The following is a 26,366-nucleotide window of genomic DNA, read 5'->3' as shown; positions in this document are numbered from 1 at the left end:
ACCACCTCCTCCAGTTCCACCAGTGGAATACCAAGATGTTCTCAGTTGTTCTGGGATTGATCACGATTGGTATTCAATGCTAAAATACCCAAAAGGCATCAGGATGAAGTACATCAGAATGAAGTACATCAGGATGAAGTACATCAGTCTGCACTGTGCATCGTTAATTGATATGTCTTATTGTGTGTAGACTCAGAATCGGTGGCGGCATCTGGAGCAGGACCAAACGTTACAGGCTTTGGCCTGGACACACTGGACGAGGAGAAAGAGAAGGCTAATTTCTTTGCCAACTTGGAGAGGGGAGCTTCCTCCACTATTGACTATTCCAAGCTGAACCGAGAGTTTGATTCAACTGGGTCTACAGTCACCACTACCCTTAAGTAATGATGAATTTGTGTCCATTGTGCCTCTTCTGCCTCATTTTCAACTGTTGCTTATTCTGTCGTCTTATTCTGTCAGCCTCCGCTCTCTTCCACTATCTTTGTAATATCATCCTCTGTTAAAAAAAATGAGTTATTGTGTATCTCTGTGTCAAACTATAGGCCAATCAGTCTAACTTGTATAACTGGTAAAGTTATGGAGGATATAATCAAAGAGAAAATGGTAGATTACCTGGACTCAAATAACATTTTGAGGGATAGCCAGCATGGATTTAGGAGAGGTAGATCCTGTTTAACAAATTTTGAGGAAGCTACTCACGAAGTTGATGATAAGAAGGCCTATGATGTCATCTACTTAGATTTCCAAAAGGCTTTTGATGTTGTCCCCCACAAGAGGCTCTCACTTAAACTCAAAGCGACAGGTATTTTAGGAACTGTCGCGACCTGGATTGATAACTGGTTAACGGATAGGAAGCAGCGAGTAGTTATATGAGGCTCAATGTCACAGTGGGCCTGCGTACATAGTGGGGTACCGCAGGGTTCAATTTTAGGACCACTATTGTTCCTAATTTACATAAATGATATAGACACCAATATATACAGTAAACTGGTGAAATTTGCAGATAACACCAAGGTGGGTGGTGTAGCAGATACTGAACTAGCAGCTCAGCAGCTACAGCGGGATCTTAATTTAATTAGTGACTGGGCTGACACCTGGCAGATGAAATTTAACATAGACAAATGTAAGGTACTCCATGTAGGGAGCAGAAATATAAAGTACAGGTATTTTATGGGACCTACTGAAATAAAGGTAGCTGATTATGAGAAAGACCTTGGTGTGTATGTTGATGCTTCCATGTCTCATTCTCGCCAGTGCGGGGAAGCAATAAAAAAGGCCAATAGGATGTTGGGGTATATCGCCAGGTGTGTGGAGTTTAAGTCAAGGGAGGTAATGCTAAGATCATACAATTCCTTGGTGAGACCTCACCTAGAATATTGTGTGCAGGTTTGGTCACCATATCTTAAAAAGGACATAGCGGCCTTAGAAAAGGTGCAGCGTAGGGCCACAAGAATGATTCCTGGTCTTAGAGGAATGTCATACGAGGAAAGGTTATTTGAGCTAAATCTGTTCAGCCTCAAGCAAAGGAGACTGAGGGGGGACATGATCCAGGTCTATAAGATTCTAACAGGTTTGGATGCTGTTCAACCGAATAGTTACTTCAGCATTAGTTCAAATACAAGAACTCGTGGCCATAGGTGGAAATTAGTGGGAGAACATTTCAAACTGGATTTAAGGAAGTACTTCTTTACACAGCGTGTAGTCAGAGTATGGAATAGTCTTCCTGATAACGTAGTGCAAGCTGAATCCTTGGGTTCCTTTAAATCAGAGCTAGATAAGATTTTAACAACTCTGAGCTATTAGTTAAGTTCTCCCCAAGCGAGCTCGATGGGCCGAATGGCCTCCTCTCGTTTGTATAGTTCTTATGTGCACAGTAGGGTAGATGAAAAGAAAAAGAATTCCATATTTTTTTTCTTTTCTTTTTTTTTAACTGAATTTCTTGTTTATTATGTCAGGCCCCATAGATATCAGTTTAAAAATATTACATTTACAGGAATGCAGAAAAGATAGTGACTGAGCTGGAGTCAAAGGAAAGTCGTGAGTCCAGATGCATGCCAGGTGAGTAAGAGAGCAGGCGGGAGACTAATGAGCAGGAAGAGTGTTAAAAGTGGGCTGGCTCACAGCTCAGTCATCTACCAAAAGCTCTACACATTTTATAATCTCATGTCTGTTATTATCCAGCAACTCTGAACTACAGTGAGGATTTTGAAGATGAACTGGGTGGCAGAGAGGCACAGGATGAGGTTTGTTGGCAGTTTTGCTAAATAGTCTAAATAGCCTATCTAATCTTATTGGAATTGTATTTTTGTAAAAGTTTAGTAGTAGTAATACTACTACTAAAAGTATGTGCCTCCAAAATGTTTTTAATCTGTTATTTAATCTGGCCGGGAAGAAGTATGAAACCAATCTGATTCTCCTCCATAGATAGGTCTAGCCTGAAATATCACAAAAATTCTTGTAGCCTTAGTGCGAAATGCTATACAACTGAGGTGAGGGTCATGTGATGGCTAGCTGCTCAATGCATTTGTGCTGGAAATACAGTAACCCCTAAACATCAGTGATGTCTCTACTTTCGTGGCCGGTGGGACCAGGCCCACACAGATGTCACTGTTGATCAGTGTACAACCTGATCAGTAATTCAGTCTAACAATATATATTTTTCTTTACAACTAAGTAATATTGATGTGCATTTAGGCCAATTACATATGAAAATTGTAGCACTATCATGCATTCCAAATATCTTGCTATATTTTTTGCATCAAAGTCAGGACTGCACCTATCAGTCTTCCTTCGGTGCACATGCGGCCGGCACGGCAGCATTTGTTTAAGCGAGTGAGCAGCTGAAAACATGTTCAACACACTTCCAATAATGAGCTTGGAACTTCACGATGGCCTGTGCTAATAGCAGCCAATAAAATGTCGCACTAATTGATTTGACATACGTCAAGCTATTGCTGTTGGTCTTTTCAACCAATGGCTAGTACGCTTCTGTGTTGTTCCCACCCTTAAGTAGTAGTAGTATATACACAAGATATATTGCTTTATTTTGTTGTTCTTTTCATCAATTGACTAACTGACATTTAAAATAAAGATACATACAAATTATCTATGTAAGTGTACAAGATCAGAGGAAAATTTTAATTTTATATACTGTTAATCCCTTTTTGAATCGCCATCTGTAGTTTCACTTAACTACTTAAATTGAGTTCTTTTTTCACCACTTGTGTTGGCATACCCCTTGACAGCTTCTGTTTCATGTTGAGAGTTGAAATTCTAACCCTTAACCACTATTGTGTTTGCAGAAAATCAGTAGACCTGGAATGCTTGCAAAAGGTAAAAAAAACAATGAGAGAACATTATGTTCATGTTATAAGATCTGTTTTCATACACTAACTCCCTTATGTCAATTCAATTTGTTTGTAAAAGGATAATGTCATAACTCTTACACTGAACACAAATGAGACCTTCCATGTGTCCATATTGCTCAGTGTCCTTCCATGACTCCCTGGACTCAACCGCTGGGACTCAGAAACCCGAGGAAGGTGCGGAGGAGGCAGATGTGCCAGTGAGGAACGACGGCTGTTTGGCTCTTGGTGTCATGGAGACCAATGGTACAGGCAAGTAAGGATGAGAGCCAGTCTGGCTTTTTTGTCTTTTTATTTAGTATAGCTATGTGTAGTTTGTTTATATATAAACAGTACTAGGGCTGCAGCGATTAGACGGCGTAGTCGATGGCGTCGATATATAAAACTGATGTATTCTATACTCTTCCAAATAATAATAGGTGCAGTAATTTGTTAGGCACATACAATTCTTACATTGCTAGTAAGCGAAAGATCAGGGCCGGTATGCATAAAACTTCCTAAGAATGTTCTTAAGAATGGTCGTACACTTTGACTTAAGAGTTAAAAAAATCTTAGCAAAAAGTAGGACCTAAGAGCATTGTATAAAGATGCTAAAAGTAACTTTCAGCAAAGTCTAAGCCCAATTCCTAAGTGCTGACAGAGCCAGCATTTAAGTGATGTGAAATGAGGACTACAAATAAAATCCCGCCCCAAATACTTAGTTCAACCAATAGAGAAGCTGCTCAGTGAATATATTAGTGACATTAAACCATTAATGTAGAGCCTTATACAACATACCTTTCTGTGATCATACCTTTAACTGGCTGTACTAAAATCTACCTAGCACATCACCAATCAATTTCAACTAATAGATGCACATGTTGTATATATTATGGGTCAAACGCAAAATCACAGCAAGACAATGGATTCTAAAAGAAAACCAAACTGGACGACAAACGACACAGTTCTTCTGGCACAGTTGGCGCTTAAATGTAAGGAGGTAGTGCAAGGATAGTTTGGCCCAGCTGTTACAAGCACTGACAAAAAATAGCTTAGGAGGCTATTGCAAGCTCCGTAAATGCTGCGTCACCTCGGACAAGGCATCCAGCAGAGGAATGTGAAAAAAGGTGGTATAATGTTTTATCGACCTCGTGAAAGGAAATCACAGTTTATAAGCAAGCATGCAAGCTACAGGTTTGTGTCATTACTTATATTGCTTGACCCTCGCTATAATAGATTATGATGATGATGATTAACGAGGGGGCGTGGCACACGGAAGGAGCGGACAATCGGGGCAGGACAGGGGTAATGTTGGGATAAGATCTTTATCGTTTTGGAAGCCATTAAGAAAAAAATGCTCTTGTTTTATTCTGTTCATTTTGTGTTTAAATGCTAAAAAAAAAAACATATTTAGGTGTAATTTTGGTGGGCTGGGAACCAATTAATTGGTTTTCCATTATTTCTTATGGGAAAAATTCGATCAGAACTCGAACTATTTAGGATTTTGAGTCTGATTACACCGATGGTGTCTTCCTTCTAGAGAGTTTTTCCTTGCCACTATCGCTTTGGCTTGCTCACTGGTTGCTTTGGGTGTGGATAATGTGAAGTGCTTTGAAACAATGTAATATTGTGAAAATGTGCTATACAAATTAAATTGAATGACTGCGAACCAGTGCACAAAGCAAGGGTGAGCGAGTCTGGTGTGGATGAACTTGACTGGTCTGTACAGAGCCCTGACCTCAACCAGATAGAACACCTTTGGGATGAATTAGAGCAGAGACTGCGAGCCAGGCCTTCTCATCCAACATCAGTGCCCGACCTCACAAATGGAAGAATGGGTAACTGAGCAGATTGTGAAATACTCAGACCGGCCCGTCTGGCACCAACAACCATGCCACGCTCAAAATTGCTTAAATCACCTTTCTTTCCCATTCTGACATTCAGTTTGGAGTTCAGGAGATTGTCTTGACCAGGACCACACCCCTAAATGCATTGAAGCAACTGCCATGTGATTGGTTGATTAGATAATTGCATTAATGAGAAATTGAACAGGTGTTCCTAATAATCCTTTAGGTGAGTGTATATATACGTATACATATACATACATATATACACATACATACATATACACTCACCTAAAGGATTATTAGGAACACCATACTAATACGGTGTTTGACCCCCTTTCGCCTTCAGAACTGCCTTAATTCTACGTGGCATTGATTCAACAAGGTGCTGAAAGCATTCTTTAGAAATGTTGGCCCATATTGATAGGATAGCATCTTGCAGTTGATGGAGATTTGTGGGATGCACATCCAGGGCAAGAAGCTCCCGTTCCACCACATCCCAAAGATGCTCTATTGGGTTGAGATCTGGTGACAGTGGGGGCCATTTTAGTACAGTGAACTCATTGTCATGTTCAAGAAACCAATTTGAAGTGATTCGAGCTTTGTGACATGGTGCATTATCCTGCTGGAAGTAGCCATCAGAGGATGGGTACATGGTGGTCATAACGGGATGGACATGGTCAGAAACAATGCTCAGGTAGGCCGTGGCATTTAAACGATGCCCAATTGGCACTAAGGGGCCTAAAGTGTGCCAAGAAAACATCCCCCACACCATTACACCACCACCACCAGCCTGCACAGTGGTAACAAGGCATGATGGATCCATGTTCTCATTCTGTTTACGCCAAATTCTGACTCTACCATTTGAATGTCTCAACAGAAATCGAGACTCATTAGACCAGGCAACATTTTTCCAGTCTTCAACTGTCCGATTTTGGTGAGCTCGTGCAAATTGTAGCCTTTTTTTCCTATTTGTAGTGGAGATGAGAGGTACCCGGTGGGGTCTTCTGCTTTTGTAGCCCATCCGCCTCAAGGTTGTGCGTGTTGTGGCTTCACAAATGCTTTGCTGCATACCTCGGTTGTAACGAGTGGTTATTTCAGTCAAAGTTGCTCTTCTATCAGCTTGAATCAGTCAGCCCATTCTCCTCTGACCTCTAGCATCAACAAGGCATTTTCGCCCACAGGACTGCTGCATACTGGATGTTTTTCTCTTTGCACACCATTCTTTGTAAACCCTATAAATGGTTGTGCGTGAAAATCCCAGTAACTGAGCAGATTGTGAAATACTCAGACCGGCCCGTCTGGCACCAACAACCATGCCACGCTCAAAATTGCTTAAATCACCTTTCTTTCCCATTCTGACATTCAGTTTGGAGTTCAGGAGATTGTCTTGACCAGGACCACACCCCTACATGCATTGAAGCAACTGCCATGTGATTGGTTGATTAGATAATTGCACAGGTGTTCCTAATAATCCTTTAGGTGAGTGTAGATACCACTATATACAGTAAACTGATGAAATATGCCGATGACACCAAGGTGGGTGGTGTAGCAGATACTGAACTAGCGGCTCAGCAGCTACAGCGGGGTCTTGATTTAAATAGTTCTTGGAGGGCACTGTACACTTACCTAAAGGATTATTAGGAACACCTGTTCAATTTCTCATTAATGCAATTATCTAATCAACCAATCACACACACAGAGTGGGCCGACTGATTCAAGCTGATAGAAGAGCAACTTTGACTGAAATAACCACTTGTTACAACCGAGGTATGCAGCAAAGCATTTGTGAAGCCACAACACGCACAACCTTGAGGCGGATGGGCTACAACAGCAGAAGACCCCACTGGGTACCACTCATCTCCACTACAAATAGGAAAACGAGGCTACAATTTGCACGAGCTCACCAAAATTGGACAGTTGAAGACTGGAAAAATGTTGCCTGGTCTGATGAGTCTCGATTTCTGTTGAGACATTCAAATGGTAGAGTCAGAATTTGGCGTAAACAGAATGAGAACATGGATCCATCATGCCTTGTTACCACTGTGCAGGCTGGTGGTGGTGGTGTAATGGTGTGGGGGATGTTTTCTTGGCACACTTTAGGCCCCTTAGTGCCAACTGGGCATCGTTTAAATGCCACGGCCTACCTGAGCATTGTTTCTGACCATGTCCATCCCGTTATGACCACCATGTACCCATCCTCTGATGGCTACTTCCAGCAGGATAATGCACCATGTCACAAAGCTCGAATCACTTCAAATTGGTTTCTTGAACATGACAATGAGTTCACTGTACTAAAATGGCCCCCACTGTCACCAGATCTCAACCCAATAGAGCATCTTTGGGATGTGGTGGAACGGGAGCTTCTTGCCCTGGATGTGCATCCCACAAATCTCCATCAACTGCAAGATGCTATCCTATCAATATGGGCCAACATTTCTAAAGAATGCTTTCAGCACCTTGTTGAATCAATGCCACGTAGAATTAAGGCAGTTCTGAAGGCGAAAGGGGGTCAAACACCGTATTAGTATGGTGTTCCTAATAATCCTTTAGGTGAGTGTATATGTGTACATATGTGTACGTATATATAATATATGTGTGTGTGTGTGTGTGTATATGTGTACATATAATTGTGTATGTGTGTGTACGTATATATGTGTACGTATATGTGTGTACATATATGTGTTTATGTATATATATAAGAATATAGAGCGAGAATGCTCCCCTACAGCTCAGTTTTATGGTCAGAGTGGTGCCAGTGAGGTGGAGGCCCTGCAGGAAGCCTACCGCCAGATTGGCCTGTTCATTGGTGACTCAGCTGACCATATGCAAGACACCTCTTCTGGAAGTGATAACAGCCACCCACTACCTGCTCTTGAATATTCGAGGGGGACCTTCAAGGCCACCTTCTGCACTGAGTCAGGTGATTCTTGCCATATATTTGAATCTGCTGTAAGTAGACTATGATGTCAGCCATTTGTGGTCATTATATTTAGTTGCGAACCATGGTGAAAGATATTGTGATTGTGGTGCTTGTGTTTGGGCAATATGGATTTGAACATTGTATAGCACCTGACAGTTATGTCTTCAATTTTTATTACTTTCATGCATTATTATGGAACATATATACTAAGCAAAAAAAGAAACGTCCCTTTTTCAGGACTGGGTATTTCAACAATAATGTTGTAAAAATCCAAATAACTTTACAGATCTTCATTGTAAAGGGTTTAAACAATGTTTTCCATGCATGTTCAATTAACCATAGTCAATTAATTAACATGCACCTGTGGAATAGTCGTTAAGACCTTAACAGCTTACAGAAAGTAGGCATTTAAGGTCACAGTTCTAAAAACGCAGGACACTAAAGAGACTTGTCTACTGACTGTGAAAAACACCCAAAGAAAGATGCCCAGGGTCCCTGCTCATCTGCGTGAACGTGCATTAGGCATGTTGCAGGGAGGCATGAGGACTGCTGATGTGGCTAGGGCAATAAATTGCCATGTCCGCACTGTGAGACGCCTAAGACAGCGCTACAGGGAGACAGGAAGGACAGCTGATCATCCTCGCAGTGGAAGACCACGTGTAACACCTGCACAGGATCGGTACATCCGAATATCACACCTGCGTGACAGGTACAGGATGGCCACAACAACTGCCCGAGTCACACCAGGAACACACAATCCCTCCATCAGTGCTCAGACTGTCCGCAATAGGCTGAGAGAGGCTGGACTGAGGGCTTGTGTGTTCCTGGTGTGACTCGGGCAGTTGTTGTGGCCATCCTGTACCTGTCACGTAGGTGTGATATTCGGATGTGCATGTTAATTAATTGGTTATGGTTAATTGAACATGCATGGAAAACATTGTTTAAACCCTTTACAATGAAGATCTGTAAAGTTATTTGGATTTTTACAGCATTATTGTTGAAATACACAGTCCTGAAAAAGGGACGTTTCTTTTTTTGCTGAGTATATATTCATTTTTGTTAGGCTTGAATGTTCAGGAGAGAGGAAAACACTAGTTCATCCATATGTATATGAGTAGGACCAGATTTCTAGTAACCAGAGAATATCTGTATCTTTTCCTTGCCACTATTGTGTATATGGAGATATATGTGTATATTGTGTATATGGAGATCCTTCTAATCAGGATGCCAAGCTTTGATGTTCCAAAAGATAAGCATTTTGTTTGAAACTTCTCAGCTTTATTAAAGCTTGTTTGTACAATCAAAGGGTTCTGTATAAAGAAAGTTTGAGGATTTAGTGTTTTCTTTGTACAAAAAATTACCAGAGGATGTGACACCATGGAAAACACTGTGTTTCAGATCTGCCTACAGCAGAAGAACTCATGCAGCCAATCAGACCAGACTTTGGTTTCACCCAGCTATCTTCCCAGCACCCAGTCATGTGAGACTTCACTGCAACACATATATGCACTGATATACCACCAAAATGCCCCTTCTATATGTAAAAAAGGTTCTGTGAAATTATTACCAGGCTATGGGAGGCTCAAGGTCACATTTTATAGTTGTTATATAGTTACCTTCATCTGTTTGCTGTCATTTCCAATCACATATCATTTTGTTGAAATCATGCTGAAGGACTTTAATGTGTGATTCAGCAAAGTCAAGAAAGCCTATAAACATGATATTTGGCACTGAATATTGAACAGTTAACAAATCTGAGTGAATGAGTGACTCTTTGTGAAAAGAGTTTCTTTGTTAGAGATTTAAAGAAATCTAAACCTTCTAAGGCTTTCAGAATGCTTTGCACTCTACCTGGCAGTTGACGTGTTATTAAAAATATTACAATAAAATGTAACACGACATCGTGCTTGAGATTGAGGTGAAACTCACACTGAACTGTGTCTGATCACAGTGATGACAGCATAGGGTGATGACCATATGTCTGGTCACAGTCAGTATGTTTACTTGCACAGCTAAGTTGAGCTATGGTTATACCTCAACTACGGCATTTAATTAGTACTACTGTCCTTGTCCCAGTATACATGCACAGGAGGGGAATCAATTTATTGACCGAAGTATGTTTGACTCCGGTACAATAGGTGGCGATATAGCTCCTTTCGGCTTGTTAGTATTGGGCTTTTTTTCCAGTCCACCTATTACATCACAGACTTAAAGTAATAATAATGGATGTGTGGACAAATGAAGTGACACAATCTTTTTCCTGTCACTTTTTAATTTCTTTTTTGTATGATAAAACTAACACAAAAAATATTCTTGCAATTCTGCAATTGCGTTAATTAATTAATTGGCTCTAGTTTCTGAGATATTTAATAGTTAATCTGGCAAAACCAAAGTCATATTCTTAATCAGCACCATACACTTAATATAAAACCGTTCAGACATCGTTGGCACCGAAATCACTGTATACCAGTGTTATGATTCAGAGAACGCATGCAGCGGTCATGCAAAAGCAGCAGAGGTAATACATTAAACAGATTTGTAAACATGAACTAGATAACCCTGAAAAGGATTACTTGCTAACATGCAATGTTGGTATTAATATTGCATGTCATTCAGCCCTAAAATATACTACAGGCATTTTTTCGAATCGAGTACAAGATGTCATTTGGCGTCGGTACCAGTTTTTACCCCAATGTAAAACCAACACCTTGAAATACTGTACTTTTGGTACATTCTTGAAGTACCAAAAGCACGGTGCCTGGTGCATTGGAATAGCGCCCTGCAGTTTAGCAGTGAATTGGACAGCGTTAAAGTACTGTACATTTCATATGGGCTGCATATCCATTGCTCTGCACCATGATTCTTCTGTGTGCCGGCTTCTTCTGTTACTTCTGGGGGGGAGGGGGAGACTGTGAAGCATGCGCAGAGCGTCTAGGCCAGTTTGAGTCCAGTTGAACATATACTGTACATGCAGGAGGAAATAGACTCCCAATCACATTATCTGGGTGTCTTAGTCTGATTTAGAGAAATTTTATTTAGTGTGATTTCAGTCAGACTGGCAGGTTCACATGCACTGTAAAAGTCTGGTTTTAGTCAGGCTAACACAATAATTTGATTTTCTTAGTGTGCATGTAAACATAATGGGCAGCACTGGGTGATGACCTTATACTGTATCTGATTACAGTGGTGACAGCACTGGGATACTGCAGGGGTGCAGGATCAGCACCTCTGCTGAAGGACTGCTTCGGGGGGCAGCTGGAGAGAGCACAGAAGGTCCACCTTTGGGGACAGGAGATTGGACAGGAGATGAAAAGCACAGGAATATCATGGAGGAGGTGAAACTGCTCATGCAGTGCCAGGATGGTTACCTTGCGCCTCCTCCCCCACAACTTTGTAAAAAGAAAACGAAACAGGTGAAAATAAGGTGCATAAATGCAGACACTGGTGAAACAGAGATTTGCATGGGGCAGTGGTGGCCTAATGGTTATGGAACCGCACTTGTAATTGAAAGATTGCTGGTTTGAATCCCCAACCAGCATGGTACCACGGAGGTACCCTGAGCAAGGTACAGCCCCCATGGACTGCTCTCCGGGTGATGAATTAGCTGCCCTTTGCTATGTCACAATGTCACATATGGGTTAAATGCAGAGGACATATTGTCCTGTGGTGTGTCAACAATGATCACTGATCACCTAGTTCTAATTTAATTCTAATTTGGAGAATGGGATGGCAGTTCTCCCCAGCGAAAGATGACATTTTATTTTTTTTTTAATAGGTCCCAGGGCACTTTTCAGTGCAGGGGTGTCGTCGTGCTTCATCTTTTACCTCCCAAAAGAAATCTTCTGTGCCCCAGGTGAAGAATAAGAGAGCTTTGCCTGGCTCACATTCACAAGCAAATGTGGGAAATCTGGCAGGTAGGCTAAATGCTGAAATACTCAAAGAAGGTGAAATACTGCCATTTATTGGTAGGTAGGTGGGGGGGTGGGTAGTTACTGACATTGAGAATGGGGGGGGAAAAAAGGAGTGACAAAGGATTTTGAAAGTTCCTTAAACTTTTCAAATGAACTCTGTAAGTACATATCTCACACTAGTTCTATGTTTCTACATTTCAGACAGACATGCTGAGCTGGGGCTGACAGTGAGTGATGACCTTGTGTCTTCAGTGCAGTCCTCTGCTACCTCCCTGCAGCAGCGTGTACAGCAGAGAGAGCACGAGGCCTGTGGTGGGGCACAAGACTCAGATGCAAGATACAGTAGACAGGTGAGTAACTTACTGCCATTCACTACTGCATTCTAATGTCAGCTGTGTCAATTATATTGTCTTCTGAACATACGTAATATGTATGACATATACGTACCTTATACATTATAAACAGTATATCTATACTTCCATATATGCATATGTTCCATACATTGATACATTAACTTTATATATTTATATTTTTAGCTGTTGCATGAGATGAGATGATTTTTCTTTCCTTGTTTGACAGTTAAAACTTTCATGGTATTCAGTTCCCATCACAGGTGTCTATATAATCATGTAATATAGAGACTTGATTGAAAATGACCTTGTGCTCTTATTGAAGCCTGAGGTAAATAAGGAGTCACTGTACCTGCAGAGTAACACAGCACCACCCAGCTGCAGTGGAAAGGAGATGGGTGCTGCGAATGCTCAGGACTGCCCTCTAGTGGATAAGCCAGCACACAAGCAGAAGCAATTCAAGACACGAGAAGAGGATTTAATTCTGGCCCACAAGAGGGAGGTTTTAGTACTCAAACAGAAAAATTACGTCTTACAGACAAAGGTAGGAACCCATAATTGTATTCCCTGGAGAGGGGATGCATATGGTTTTGGGATCAGTCCACCACCACAGATGGTCTTAAGATAACTCAAATACTTTTTGAAGAGTCTTCTCCAAATTTTGCTGAGGCATGATATGGGTAACAAACCAGAACCTTTTAAAATTTGAGACAGATCTCCCTAAAATTGAAGTAGCACCATGCAGTGATAGCAAAAAACACATTTTTCAAATTCGACATTGGATCCTATTAGTACTGTAACTTAAAGTATTTGGTATCTTTTTCCACCTTTGCAGATATGTTGTAATGGTAAAGATCTGGACCTGATCAAACTTTGGAACAAATCAAAGCTGATATTTATTGTATATGAGAATGATTATTACCTATGGGTCCACCACCTGCAGTGATGTTTAGTAGTGATGTAATGGACTGTAGTTAATCTGTGATCCGTGTTATAATTTCTCACTATAGGGGAGAATTCCCTCCTTATATGTAGCACACGGGGGTAGGGGGATTTAAAATTTTGGGTGGAAATCCAATAACATATCTGCACGGATTCAATAGCGTTAGCCATAGAAGTTTTAAGTGACTTTTCAAAAACCTCTTTTCGGAGGTTATAAGATAAAAGAACAGATTATAAACAGTTGTGGTCAAGGCTTTTGAGTTCTGGAGCTTATAGACATAGGGGTTGGCGACATAGTGGATTGAAGCATTCAGAAGTTTCATGTTTGATTGATTTGATTTGATTGATTAATTTTATTGATTAGCATTCACATTCAAATATCTGAATGAATACAAAATAAAAATTACCACAAAGCAAAAACACAGGACAAAGCTAATCAAAAGGTATTGGCTGAAGCATATGCTTATTTCGCCAACCTTTTTAACAAAACAAAACAATTACAAAACAAGTAATTACATCAAAGCAAAACAACCAAGGGTTTTAGTATTGTTATCACTCTTTTCATTCTTGATTTATATATGTTTCTAATACTCTATTTTTAAACCTATTTTTAAACAAGGTAAATGAACTACACCTTTTTAAATTACTATCATAACTATTCCACAAGTTAACTCCTCTAACAGACACACATCTCTGCTTTATGTTTGACCTTATCTTATCTTTTTCAAAGACATCTGTTCCCCTTAGGTCATATTGACTCTCTCTGACTTTAAACAGCCTCTGAATACTGCGGCAAAGCAAGTTATTTTGTGCTTTATACATTATCTGTGCCATTTTATATTCAAGTAAATCATAAAATTTCAGGGTATTAAAATTAATAAACAAAATATTAGTTGGTTGTACATAGTTTGATTGATTTATTATTCTTATAGCCCTTTTTTGTAACTTAAAAATAGGAAGAGTATTTGTTTTATATGCATTACCCCATATCTCTAGAATAAGTCATATAAGGAAGCAGCAGAGTACAATAAAGTGTATATAATGATTTCTTATTCAGATCATACTTTGTTTTATAGAGAATAGCAATGATCTTTGACATTTTTTTTAACATGATTTATATGAAATTTCCAGCTTAACTTATCATCAATTATCACTCCAAGAAATTTATTTTCATACACTCTTTGATTTCTATTCCATCAACCCTGATTTCAGGTACGTTTTTCATTTGTCTAGTGCCAGAAATAATACATTGTGTTTTGTTTATGATTAGCGTTAACTTATTTATATCAAACCAGTTTTTTAATATATTTAACTCCTTTTCCACCGTAGTCAGAAGCTATTTTAGGTTTTTACCTGAACAATACAGAGTAGCATCATCAGCAAACAATACACATTTTAACAAATTGGAAACACTACATATATCATTTATATATAATATGAATAACTTAGGGCCCAACACAGAGCCCTGAGGAACACCACAATTTCCCTTCATCTGATTAGATTTTACATTATTAATTTCGACATATTGATATCTATCATCCAGGTAACTTTGCATCCACTTGTAAACTATCCCTCTTATACCATATCTCTGTAGTTTATTCATTAATATAGAATGATCAATTGTATCAAACGCCTTTTTTAAGTCTATAAAAACAGCAACAGTATATTCCTTATTATCTATTGCATTCGATATCCCTTCATGTGGTTTGATTACTAGTGTTAGAACTTTAGAGACACTTTTTTTGTATAAAAGTCAGTGGCCTACAGAATGAATATTGATGAGATAGGTGTCAACACACCTGTAATGGTTTGCATACTGCCAATGGTCCATCAGTCTGGAATGTCATTGTCACTGCCCCCCACACTCATCAGTTTGGAAAGTCTGGAAGTATGATTTTTAAGAATAGACAATAAGAGCCTTTTTACTGAACAATCAATTTTCAGTTCTAATCAGGATGCCAAGCTTCAAAACAGTTTCTGTCTGGTTGAAGGGAAAGGTACACATCTATGGCATCAAATCAGACTCACCACGACCCAAATTTGAATTTATTTACCCGAATCTGAATGTGTTTACCTGAACTTGAATTAAAGAAACCAAATTTGAATTTATTACCTGAACTTAAAATTGTGTTTTTTGTGTGGTGAATAAAAGTTCGGGTTGTTAAAATTCAGGTCAAGAAAATTTAGGTTGAGAGATTCAAATTCATAAAAACGGAAAATATCTGGGATACACAAAGAGCAAACAAGCATAGATCTAATCAAGCATAATCCCGGCCAATCACAAGGCAGGTCACCAGTCATTTGGGATGGGGTTTCCTACATCCATCACCTTTATACAGTGGTTAATACCATGATATGGTTTTTGGTCCGTAACCAGTCATACGGATCATACAGAGGATAGGAGGATGCAGCTTCCCAAGCCATGAAGTGAGATCTGTTGTTTTTTGTTTTTTTTAGCTATGACTGTTTACAGGCAATAATCTGATTAAGATGTTCTGGTATGTTTTTAATGAGCTAGTCATGTAAACACAGTAATCCAGTAATTAAAAACAACTGTAAACACCTTAATAGGGTTATCGCATGTAAACAGCTAAAGTAAGCTAAAAACCAGGACATGCCACCACGCTGTCTCATCATACAAAGTGAACTCCTAATATTTTCCTATCTGCTGACACCCACTAGCTTCAGAACAATGGTTCAATTTGAGAAAACTGCATGTCCCTCATCTCCAATGGGAGTCCATTGGGCTGGGCCATATGGACCACAAACGTTATCCAGGTATTTTTAGGCAGATTAGGGATACATGATATTTTCAGTCAAGTGTGCTAAATGGCCTCACAGCAAGAGGGACTTTTTCTGTGTGGAGTTCGAACACTCTCCTCGTGTTCACGTGGGTTTCCGCTAGGGGTTCCAGTTTCCTCCCACGGTCCAAAAGCGTGCCAGGCAAGTTGATTGGCGAGTCTACATTGGCCCTATAATTGTGTGAGTGTGTGCGCCCTGCAGCATGTTGGTGACTGCCCATGGTTGGTTCCTACCTGTGCCAATTGTTCCTGAGATAGGCTCCGGTTCCCCCGCGCGACCCCGGTTGGGATTACGCAGTTACAGTGCTGGCTGGATGGATGAATGGATGCCATTCATTCGGTGTATTCATTCTGAAGTTTACTTCTGCTGTTTTTGCGTGAGCTTTGCGCGTGATCTCCAAGCCAATCATAATGATTTTAATCTTTTCTCACTTGTAGTTTGGTGCCTATAAAGACTGTATTTGCAAATGATTTGTCAGTTTTGCTTTGTGTGTCTTGGTACAGCTCGTGGCAGCAAGTGCAAGAGAATCTGATTATGCTGCTTCTGTTAATTTTATATTTGCATTTAGCTTGTTATGGCTGGCATTTAAAATTGAATTTTATTTTCTGTGAAGTTGGTTCTTAATTAAAATTTTAGTAAGAGATATATGTCAGTGTACCAATAGTTTTTTTGCCAAGTTAACCAGAACTAATTACTTGCTTTTCTCCATAAAGACAGACTCTATTGATAGATAATAGTAGGTCCTATTTGGCCATGATATTTTAATTTTCAACAATTTTATAACCGTAGTATTATTTATCTCAACAGTTTCAAATGTTACAATGTGAATTTTTCCAATATCATTAAGACCTAGTTTCAAGCCTTCTTTTAAGTTAGCCTTTAAGTGATGTCTTATTTTGCATGGAAATAAATTGAGTAGCCTATAAGTTACTCTGTTAATTCTTAGGATTTTGTTGATAAAAATAAAGGAATCACCTTTCGCTGTAACTGCCTAAAGCACTGGCTATTAAACATTGTTATATGCACCTGAAATTAAGCAGTCTCTTCAATTTAATTTCATTTTAGTTTCAGTTAAATTTATTCAAGCTACATTTTAAGTCCAAATCGCCTTGTATCCTGTAAGAGTTCACAAGCACCACTGTTATTTCAGCCAGTACAATTTTCCTCCTTTAGAGCTTAAATCTGGTTTTGTTCTCATTTGTACAATCATTCACCCATTCCTAGGTCATATGCTGTAGTCTGGGTATCTGTAGCCTGAATTGTGTATGGTGTTATGTGTAGAAAAAGGACCAGAATTTCTATAAAGAGTACCAACCTAAGTACCTTTTTGGGTAAAATTATGAATTACATTGAGAGGGAAATGCTTGAGCAGTACATTAAATTAAAAAGCAGTACATTATGTTTATCACATTAAATGTGATAAACATAAGGGGTGGCTAATATAAGAATTTTGCTCAGCCGCACAGTCAACTATAGTTCTGTAATGAGGATGAGTAAAAATGGTTAAATATTTGTTCAATGATTCATCCATTAGGAGCACAGACATAGGTTTCCTGGATAGGAAATAGAAAAATAAGCTACGTCAGCAGTTGCCATGACTCCCTAGTGCTTCTGTTATTCTTGTTTTAGTGGATGTTATATTGCATTTGCATACATGTGAAGATATGAACCACTATTCTGGCAAAACAGAATCCAGTAATTCTGCCAAAAGTAATTAATCTCAGCATTTCTACTTTACTTGGAATGCAATAGATGTAAATGTTGATTTTTGTGTTGTAATAGTACAGTCATTACATTAAAACCAAACTACATTTTTGTGGTAAAGTTCTACTGTATTTCTACATGCGTGCAGTGATCTGCAGTGATTTGGTGATCTCATTCTCTCTGTCTGCAATTGGTTATTTGATCATATTGAGTAAAACAGGTTGTATTATAACTCATTCTCGAGGAACAGCTTTTCATATTGCACATACACTAGTTTGAAATTAACACTCATTTGAATAATCTTCAACCCATCACTGTTATCAATTTGTTTTGTCATGTATATGGATGTCGTCTTTAAAAATATATTTTAACTTGATCCATCCATCCAACACTGCAACTGTATCCTAAGGTGGCTTAAAGTAAGCCTGGAGCGTATGCCAGAAGGCATGGTGTACAATGTTGACTTAATATCTAGTTTATATAAATATCAGCATGTAAAGAGGATTGCAAAAAAGCAATAAATCCAAGGACATTGAGTGATGTGTTCATTCATTTGGGCCAAAAAGACTGAGATCACATTGAAAATCTAGGATTTTTCGCATTTAGTCCTGGAAATAGTTTTGGTATGAGCTGAAATATGCCATCATTTGACGTGGGCTAAGACATACCAGTGCTTTGCCTACTCTGGGGTTGGATCCCTGCACCAAATCGAGGACACCCCAATAAAGTTAAGGTAACTCTTCATTCCTCAGAGATATGCTGTACCCTCTTGTTTGGTTCTTCATGGAGAAGGTTTCATAATGATGTCAACAACATTAACACTCAATGTACTAACCCATGACTGTTCCAAATGACTCATGGACTTCACTGTCATGGACTCTTTACATTTTTTATTAACATATTTTAATGTACATCACTTTGGCAGAGCGTTTTTTTAAATGTGCGATATAAATAAAAATAACTTGACAGGCACCTGACCTCAACCTCATGGAACATTATGGGGGCAATTGAAGATTGAGAAAGCTAAGCAATTAATAACATCATGAGATGCTCTTTGAAACATTATTAGATTATTCTGGGATCAACAGGTTTTGGAGTCTATTCTAGCACGAGTGGACAATGTTTTTAAAGCAAGAGAAACATACACTACCAGTAAATTTTTTGCACAAACTGAGATTTTCTGCATTTGCATGTTACTCACTTAACATTTACTAAAACTATACTCGGTATTCTTTGCTAACAAATTTTCAGTATGTTCACCATTTGAGTACCTTTATTAGCAAGAAAATGTCATATCTTTGATTCATTGACGTAACCTCCTCTAGCAGTTATAACAACAGAGAAAATTTGAGGCATTCTTTTCTACAAGGAAAGTTAAATACTGCTCTGTTTCATGGGATGAAACAATGAACTAGTGCATTTAAAGTTAAAGGAGAGCCTAGAATTTGACTGCCATCACCAAACAACCAGCCAGTAGGATGTCAGGCATGCACTTTTACATACCATTTTCATGTTATAAAGGAAACTTTATTTGACTTATATTTTTATTTACAGGTGTTCACTCAAATTTCCAAAGCTTAAGAATAAAAAATCTGCAGTTTATGAAATAAATGGGAAAGTAGTAAAAACTTGTGGTGCACAAAACTTTTGACTGGTAGTGTACCAGAAAGAAATTCTGAAATACATGTATATGTTAAATTTTTTATGAAAATTGTCATGTTGAGAAAATATGTAATGAACAAATTACACAATAATACAAAATAGAAGCATTTTCACTAGTGGTCTGTCTTTTGGACCTTCTGTTTGTGCTATTGAATGTATTGAATGCTGAAGGTCATTGGATGCTCATATTGCACTTAAAATGACCATTTGTAATATGTCCACGTTGACATCATGGATATCAGCGCTGTTGGTATGAAACTCTTATCAAATACAATTTAATCCCAGTCCTTTTATGTAGCACTTTACTACATGCAATTTACGTTTTTTTTTTTTTGTATTGTCCCAGTCCTTTTATGTAGCACCATGGTCCCGGGGAACGTTATTTCATTTCACTTTGTACTGTACCACGTATACTGTTGAAATGACAATAAAAGCAACCTTGAACCTTGATAATCCCCTTATAGTAGACTCGCTTGTAACGGAATACCATCTATAACAAACGAGGTCCGCTGGTCCCGGCTGTGCGCCTTTACGAACATGCAGAAAAAGCATCGGATATAGCAGACTTGCATATAATGGGATTTCGCTTATAATGGACAAACAATTTGGTCCCCAGGGCCGCTTTTAGCTGTAGTTTTGTTCGTCTATAACAAACATGCAGGCTCCGCCTACAAGGCGCGTGGCATGCCGGTGATATCCAGTGCAGATACGTAGTCGGGATTATTAATAGTCATGCTCTATAAATAGGCATTGCGTAACAGTAGGCAACACTGATTGACCTCCAGGCACGCTGGAGGGATGCAGTAAGTAATGAGGTCAAGGTTACTACTGTACCGAACATGTATAACTACTATAAGGCCATATATACTTCCAACAGTCAGGTAAGTTGAATTACTACATGTACAATATAATAATCTATACCACAAGTGTGTCTGATGGGGTGTGGCATGAGTAAATGGTGTCCTGTAGTTGTGTTCTGGGCATAAGCAACTCTGGGTATAACGGACTTTGGATATAATGGACTGTTTTTCCAGGTCCCTTGAAGTCCGTTATAATGGAATTGTACTGTACTACATAATGTTCAATATTAATAATTGAACTTACAACTGTTTATCCTGGTCATGAGGGATTGACAGAAATCCTTACATTTTATTACTTTATTGTAATTGTAGTTGTAATTATTTATCTTACATATGCATTTAGTTGCATTACCTAGAAGAGGTCAGCAAGAAGGTGGGATGGAGCATTGGGAAGTCCTCAGACCCCATAACAAATGAGAAGCTCAAGCTCATTGAGAAGGAGCTGAAGGAGCAGGAGACCCTCATCCAGGGATACCATCAGGTATATGCTTTTTAATAACATTTCTCCAGGTATGAAGAGGTTCCTCACAGGTTCTTCATCAATGCTGGTTCATTTCCATGCTGTTTTGCAGCAAGTGTTCCAGGTGCTTGGTGTTTACTGAACTTATCATTCACCATTAGGCCATTTCCCTTTTGTAAGTCTTTATTAAAAGAACCCTAAAAATGAAGCTCTTTGAAGATGTAAAATGTACTTCGTATCTAGAATAGGATTTTTAAATTTTCTTAAAATATGCCTTTTAAATAAAAAAATATATATATTATATGGTGAGTCTTTTGTTTAATGACAATTCTGTTAACTTTCTTATTCACATAGTACTTTTAAAAATATCTGATTCTTGGAATAACCATGAAGGACCTTTATATGACCTGAATAACTCACTTTATAGAGTCCAGACATCTGTTTTTCATCATTAAAGCAGACTTGCAATTTGAGGTTACTTTTTCATTCAGTAGCTTTTGTTTTATGGCACTTACATTTTTTGCTTTTTGATTGTTGCTTATAACAAACGTACTAACCTGGGTGTGGAATATTTAATTTATTAAATGAATGGAGGGTCTGGCAGACAGGTGTGTTTTCATGGAGCTGCATCTGTCCTTGCCAACAGGAGAATGCAAAGCTGTACCACCAGGTGAAGGCATTAAAATCACAGAGCAAGGAAAATGAAGAGGCCATGTTCATGGTGAACCAACGACTACAGGTTGAATTGGCCATGGCCAGGTGGGTGTCACTACCCTAAATTACGCAAGATCCTTATTGGTTAGAGGTGTACTGGTTTATTCCCATATTATTTTTATGCATATTTCAAGTGAACATGGTGAAATGATTAAACACATTTACATTCACAACAAAGTCACCCCAAGGAGCTTTTCATGGGTGTGTTACTAAATCTTTCATAAAGAATTATACAAAAAAGGTAAAACAAAGAAGGAAAGAAAGAAGACAACAGAGGAGAAGAACCAAAAAAAAAACCTCTAGGGATCCAAGGTCAACTGGCTACCCACCCCCCCAGGCATGCTAACATTATACAATAAAAAAGAATAGGAATAGGCTTGCTTGGTAAAAACGCATCGACTGTAGTCATGGTCAAGTCCTTCAATGCATGTGAGTTGGTAGATTGAAGGCTGTACCCTGTATCACATTTCCATGGGATTGAACTACATGTGGGAATGAAGACATTGAACGTGGGTGGTCAGAACATGCAGAGACGTAGTAATAGATATGTAATTGATATTAAGTTCAGCACAGGAATGTCTGTGGAATGTTTGTGTTTAAGTCTTTGTATAGTAATAGTTACCATATTTTTTCTAGGGTCATTCAACTCTGTTTCTAAATAGTTGTTAGATTTAGGGAATGCCATGTTACAGAGCAACTGGTCAATGCCAGACATGAGCTAAAGGTGGGAAAGTAAACAGCCTTCGATTTATGATCACAGGGTCTCCGGTAGTACACTTAGAAGTCAGGCAGCAAAACTATTTGCTTTTTTTTTTCCAAATCGCATATATGATCCCCTCCTATAGAGGATGGATAACGTCCTGTTTATAAAAGTCAGGCTGTTCCCAAAAAACCTCCCAATTATAAGGCTATGCACACCATTCAGTTTATGAAAAGTATCCTGCTATAGGTTACTTCACCACTATAGAGAATTGGTAAGGAACCAGAACCAGTTAGATTTTGATATTTTGTTTTGCTTTCACACACACAGAAAAGAAGTTCCTCTTTAATACCTTGTATTGTTGGGACTTTATATCATTAGTTCCAATATGAATAACCAAGGTGGAAACATCATTGTTGGAGAGTGTGTCCAATTTCACCTTGATGTTGGAAACACTAGTCCCGGGGTGGCATTTCACAGAAAGTGTTGCTCTGTGATCTTTAGAAATTAACATTTCTACCTATCGAGTATCCAATTACATGCACCTTTTCCACTTAAGCAGACAAACTGACAAGAGCAGAAAACCTGTTGCTAAGCGCAACAGCTGACTGATGTACAGGAGCTTTCTGCTCTCTGCTCCTAGGACCATGTCTGACCATGACTCAGGGATCCCATGCGCTGGCTGATGGTACCAATGCCGAACAGGAGACAATCGTGGCAGGAGGAACTACAGTCAGATTTAAGCTGCCTGTGTGCTCCAGTCAAGCTATATCTATAAATCCTTCAATCTATTTAATCTCCAGTAGGGTACTAATGTGAATCCTGTCCTCTGGCTCTACTATAACAAAACATTTCTGGCATAAAAAACTGTCAGGAAAGTTGGAGAGTCTACACTGTACATGACACAATAGCTACAAAACACATGTGCAGAAGACATAACCGCGACTTACCTTTTGTGAATCGGGTTGTTTCCTCACTCTTGGAATGTTGAATGAATGTTCTCCCAGCAGTGATTTGAAAACATATTTGTTGTTTTTCTTTCTGATATGAGTCCCCTAATCAGCTTCTTGCAATGCTTTGAGGCATGTTTGGGGTTATCATCCTGTGGCAGCATGAATCCACAAAGCCCCAAACCAGAGGGTATAGCATGCTTTGAAAGAATGGACTGATACTCTTCCTTTGTTGGGGTGTTGGTGATTCAGTGCAAATGTACTCCAGAGCAGACAAAACACACCCAGACTTCCTGTCACCATGTTTCATTGTTTTTTTGTTTTTCTTTTTTGATAAATTGTAGTATCAGTCTCTTTTCTGTTTCCTTACAAAAAACCCTTCTATTACTATAAAAGCTATAAACTTGGAATTATCAGTAAATATGTTTTGTTCCATTTACCCACTGTGAAATACTGGTGCAGTGGTGACTTCGGTTCACGAATGCTGTGGTCTATGAACAATTTGGTTCACGACCAAAAATTTCATGAAAAAAATGCATTGGTTCGCGTACAAAATTTGGTTGACTAACAGATATCTCGACCAGATTCCTTTTTTGTACTAGTGTAGCACCGGCGGGGCGCATGTCCTAGCATGCCCCACGTGCAATTGTAAAATAGAAGGAACACAACAGGCACCCAATGAGTGCCAAACCCAAATACACAGACGGAAAGCGCAAGGTTGTAAGACGCCGAACTGCAAGATGCACACACGGTGGTAGATTTACACACGCTAAATACACGCGAGGATCGGACCGGGTACACAAAAGACACGGGCAAATACACGTGCGACAACGGAAATGCAGCCATTAACATTAAGAACAACAACAATACAAGGGTTAAGGACTGTTAATAAAGAGCGTGATTTCCCCGGCAAGCAAGTCTCCATGTCTCTCTCTGCTCCCGCGATGCCTCGGTTTGCCCGTAGCCACGCTATATTATGTTTTTCTATATATATTGTTTTTACTATAAAACCCAGAAAATTAATCAACTAAAATTATTTGTTTGGCTTGTGAACTAATTAACGATTTTCAATGCTTTCTTATGGGAAAAATTGGTTCACAACGACTTTCCTGGAACGGATTGTGTTTGTGAACGGCAGGCACCACTAAGTCGATGCTAAATGCTGGTTTAAGACAATCTTAGGACATTTCAAAATTTTATTTCCAGGAATAAATGAAAAAAATAATTCCCAGATACCAGCTTTTGCCGTTGATAATTTGTATTTCATAGGGAAGAAATCAAAAGAAGCTGTATGCAGAGGACTGCTGGAAATGACTTTGAGCAGAATATGGCAATCGCAGACCAGGTGCAGGCTTTACAGGTAAGTGGCTCTGAGCCACCAGGATCTGTAGTCACTCCTAGTAAATATTTGCTGTTTTATAAGAGGGTTCGCTTGGTTGTTTGACTCTTGAACCTGAGAAAAATGTAAAATGATACATGTAAGGCTTACTGTACAGAAGTATATTACAACCACAGAATAATGAACTGACTTTGTAACTTATGTTAAGTATGTCCTCACAGCAGTTTTACTTTATGTTGGTCATAAACTTAAATGTCCTTGAAATAAAAAAGAAAAAACTCTTGGGGAGGGTGTGGTATTGATGTGGTCATTTCTCAGCATGCTGTTGTCTGTCTGATGATCTTTGTTTGCTCCGCTTGGTAGGAGAGTGAAGCCAGACTGACAGAGGAGATTCGGCGGCTGAAACAGGAGAAGCAGACCCTGGAGGTGGATGTGGGGATGGTCAGGAAAGAGATGGACTCAGGTAAGCAGGGGCTTCTCTGTACCTCAGGTGTGCTGGTATTAATGTGTTGAAATTGATTTATTATGTGCCCATGTGGATTAATAGGCTGGCTGTTGTCACTGCCACCTTCTGACCCTTTTTAGTTTACAGAGGATATGTCACTTATTAATGGTTATAAGCTAGAGTCTAAAGATGTGCAAATGCATTTTTATTTTGTAATAGTTCGTCTTAGAATTATACAGTCACAACATTTACGATTAACATAAATACACAAATACACATTAATTTACACTACATAAAGATTTGTGTGGTGCAGTACAAAGCGTGCCGGTAATTGCATAATTAGTTCTGCTGACTAATCGGGCAGCGTGACATGTTAGCCAGTCATAGACAATGGATGAAATCACGACTCATACAATTTCATATTGCTAAAACAATATCCATTCCATCAACTACAATTGAAGTATGTGGAAGCATACTACCTCAAATTAATTAATTAGTATCTCAAAATAAACACTTAGTAAAATAATGGCTTAGTTTCTCATTATTCTGATACACCAAGTCATTAGTTTGAGAATGTTTCTTGTTATTTGGAGATCCTCTCAATATTCCAGTCTAGATTAAAAAACACGTGTGTTTGCTGCAGGTGGCTCTGAGGCTAGGGGTCTGTGCCAGCAACTGGAAGGTTGCTGATTCAAATCCCATGAAACCCTAGAGTGATTCTATTCTATTGGGCCCTTGAGCAAGGCCCTTATCCTGCAATTGCTTCGTCCTGGGTATGTTAATCTACATCCAGCCCTATAAGGAGGTCCTCCAACTTACAAGGAATAACTTGGAGGTTGGTGGCAGGATTGGCACTCCAGCCACCGGAAAAAACTTCACACTGGTCCATTCAGACTAGTGTAGTGCTGAGGTATCGCCCGCCGCATGGCTGCACTCAGGTTCTCTTCCCTGAGGTGGTTTGTCGTGTGGTGGGTGCGGCAACGCACTGTAATCAGTGCATGCCCCTTACCTATTCTCTCTGTGTTGGCTAACTGCTCACCCCAGTTAGGTTTACAGTGTGAGGTGCAGAGCTGGGTGGGGATCGGTGCCATTTGCTTTGGATGAACTGAACTGTCAGTGCTGTCACTCTAGCTTCACACTCCCTTGTGGAATTGGAGTGATACTGTTCAGGGACTCCCCATGCCTGCGTTCCCACTTGCCTCTCCCTCCTACTTATGCTGCCATAGCCATATCTGCTGGAACTTACTTATTGCACTCACCTAACTGTTTGCACTGCCTCTACTCTCCTCTACTTTGGCAAATGCACTTTTTATTTTCCCCACCCCTCCTGGGGTGTACTGCCTGGAGACCCAAAAAATGAAAACAATCAAGATATTCTGCCCACCCTGCTGCCTGCAGTGCCTCTACTACTTGTGA

At 39.3% G+C, this 26,366-nt stretch overlaps 1 protein-coding gene and 1 long non-coding RNA gene across 3 annotated transcripts in view; one reads left to right on the top strand and one right to left on the bottom strand.

Moving 5' to 3' along the window:
- cep162 (centrosomal protein 162) overlaps nucleotides 1-26,366 on the top strand; it is a 66,418-nt gene that overhangs the window by 28,226 nt on the left and 11,826 nt on the right. For both annotated transcript variants that reach the window (XM_072716484.1, XM_072716485.1), the window contains 15 exons: nucleotides 191-380; nucleotides 1,994-2,058; nucleotides 2,182-2,243; nucleotides 3,303-3,333; nucleotides 3,489-3,617; nucleotides 7,920-8,111; nucleotides 9,510-9,591; nucleotides 11,296-11,524; nucleotides 11,887-12,025; nucleotides 12,224-12,372; nucleotides 12,731-12,916; nucleotides 20,686-20,823; nucleotides 21,449-21,561; nucleotides 24,436-24,526; nucleotides 24,869-24,968. In XM_072716484.1, the coding sequence (XP_072572585.1) occupies nucleotides 191-380; nucleotides 1,994-2,058; nucleotides 2,182-2,243; nucleotides 3,303-3,333; nucleotides 3,489-3,617; nucleotides 7,920-8,111; nucleotides 9,510-9,591; nucleotides 11,296-11,524; nucleotides 11,887-12,025; nucleotides 12,224-12,372; nucleotides 12,731-12,916; nucleotides 20,686-20,823; nucleotides 21,449-21,561; nucleotides 24,436-24,526; nucleotides 24,869-24,968 (1,896 nt within the window). The remainder of the gene's footprint in view (nucleotides 1-190; nucleotides 381-1,993; nucleotides 2,059-2,181; nucleotides 2,244-3,302; nucleotides 3,334-3,488; nucleotides 3,618-7,919; nucleotides 8,112-9,509; nucleotides 9,592-11,295; nucleotides 11,525-11,886; nucleotides 12,026-12,223; nucleotides 12,373-12,730; nucleotides 12,917-20,685; nucleotides 20,824-21,448; nucleotides 21,562-24,435; nucleotides 24,527-24,868; nucleotides 24,969-26,366) is intronic.
- Nucleotides 24,345-24,873, bottom strand: LOC140592643 (uncharacterized). Its single transcript, XR_011993016.1, has 2 exons — nucleotides 24,725-24,873; nucleotides 24,345-24,619 (listed from the first exon to the last, which is right to left on the bottom strand). It is a non-coding gene; the product is annotated as an uncharacterized lncRNA (long non-coding RNA).

The sequence above is a fragment of the Paramormyrops kingsleyae genome, chromosome 9 (assembly GCF_048594095.1).
Source record: "Paramormyrops kingsleyae isolate MSU_618 chromosome 9, PKINGS_0.4, whole genome shotgun sequence".
Taxonomy (NCBI): Eukaryota; Metazoa; Chordata; class Actinopteri; order Osteoglossiformes; family Mormyridae; genus Paramormyrops; species Paramormyrops kingsleyae.
Note: the sequence above shows the minus strand (reverse complement) of the source record. Positions and strands in the feature narration are given on the sequence as shown.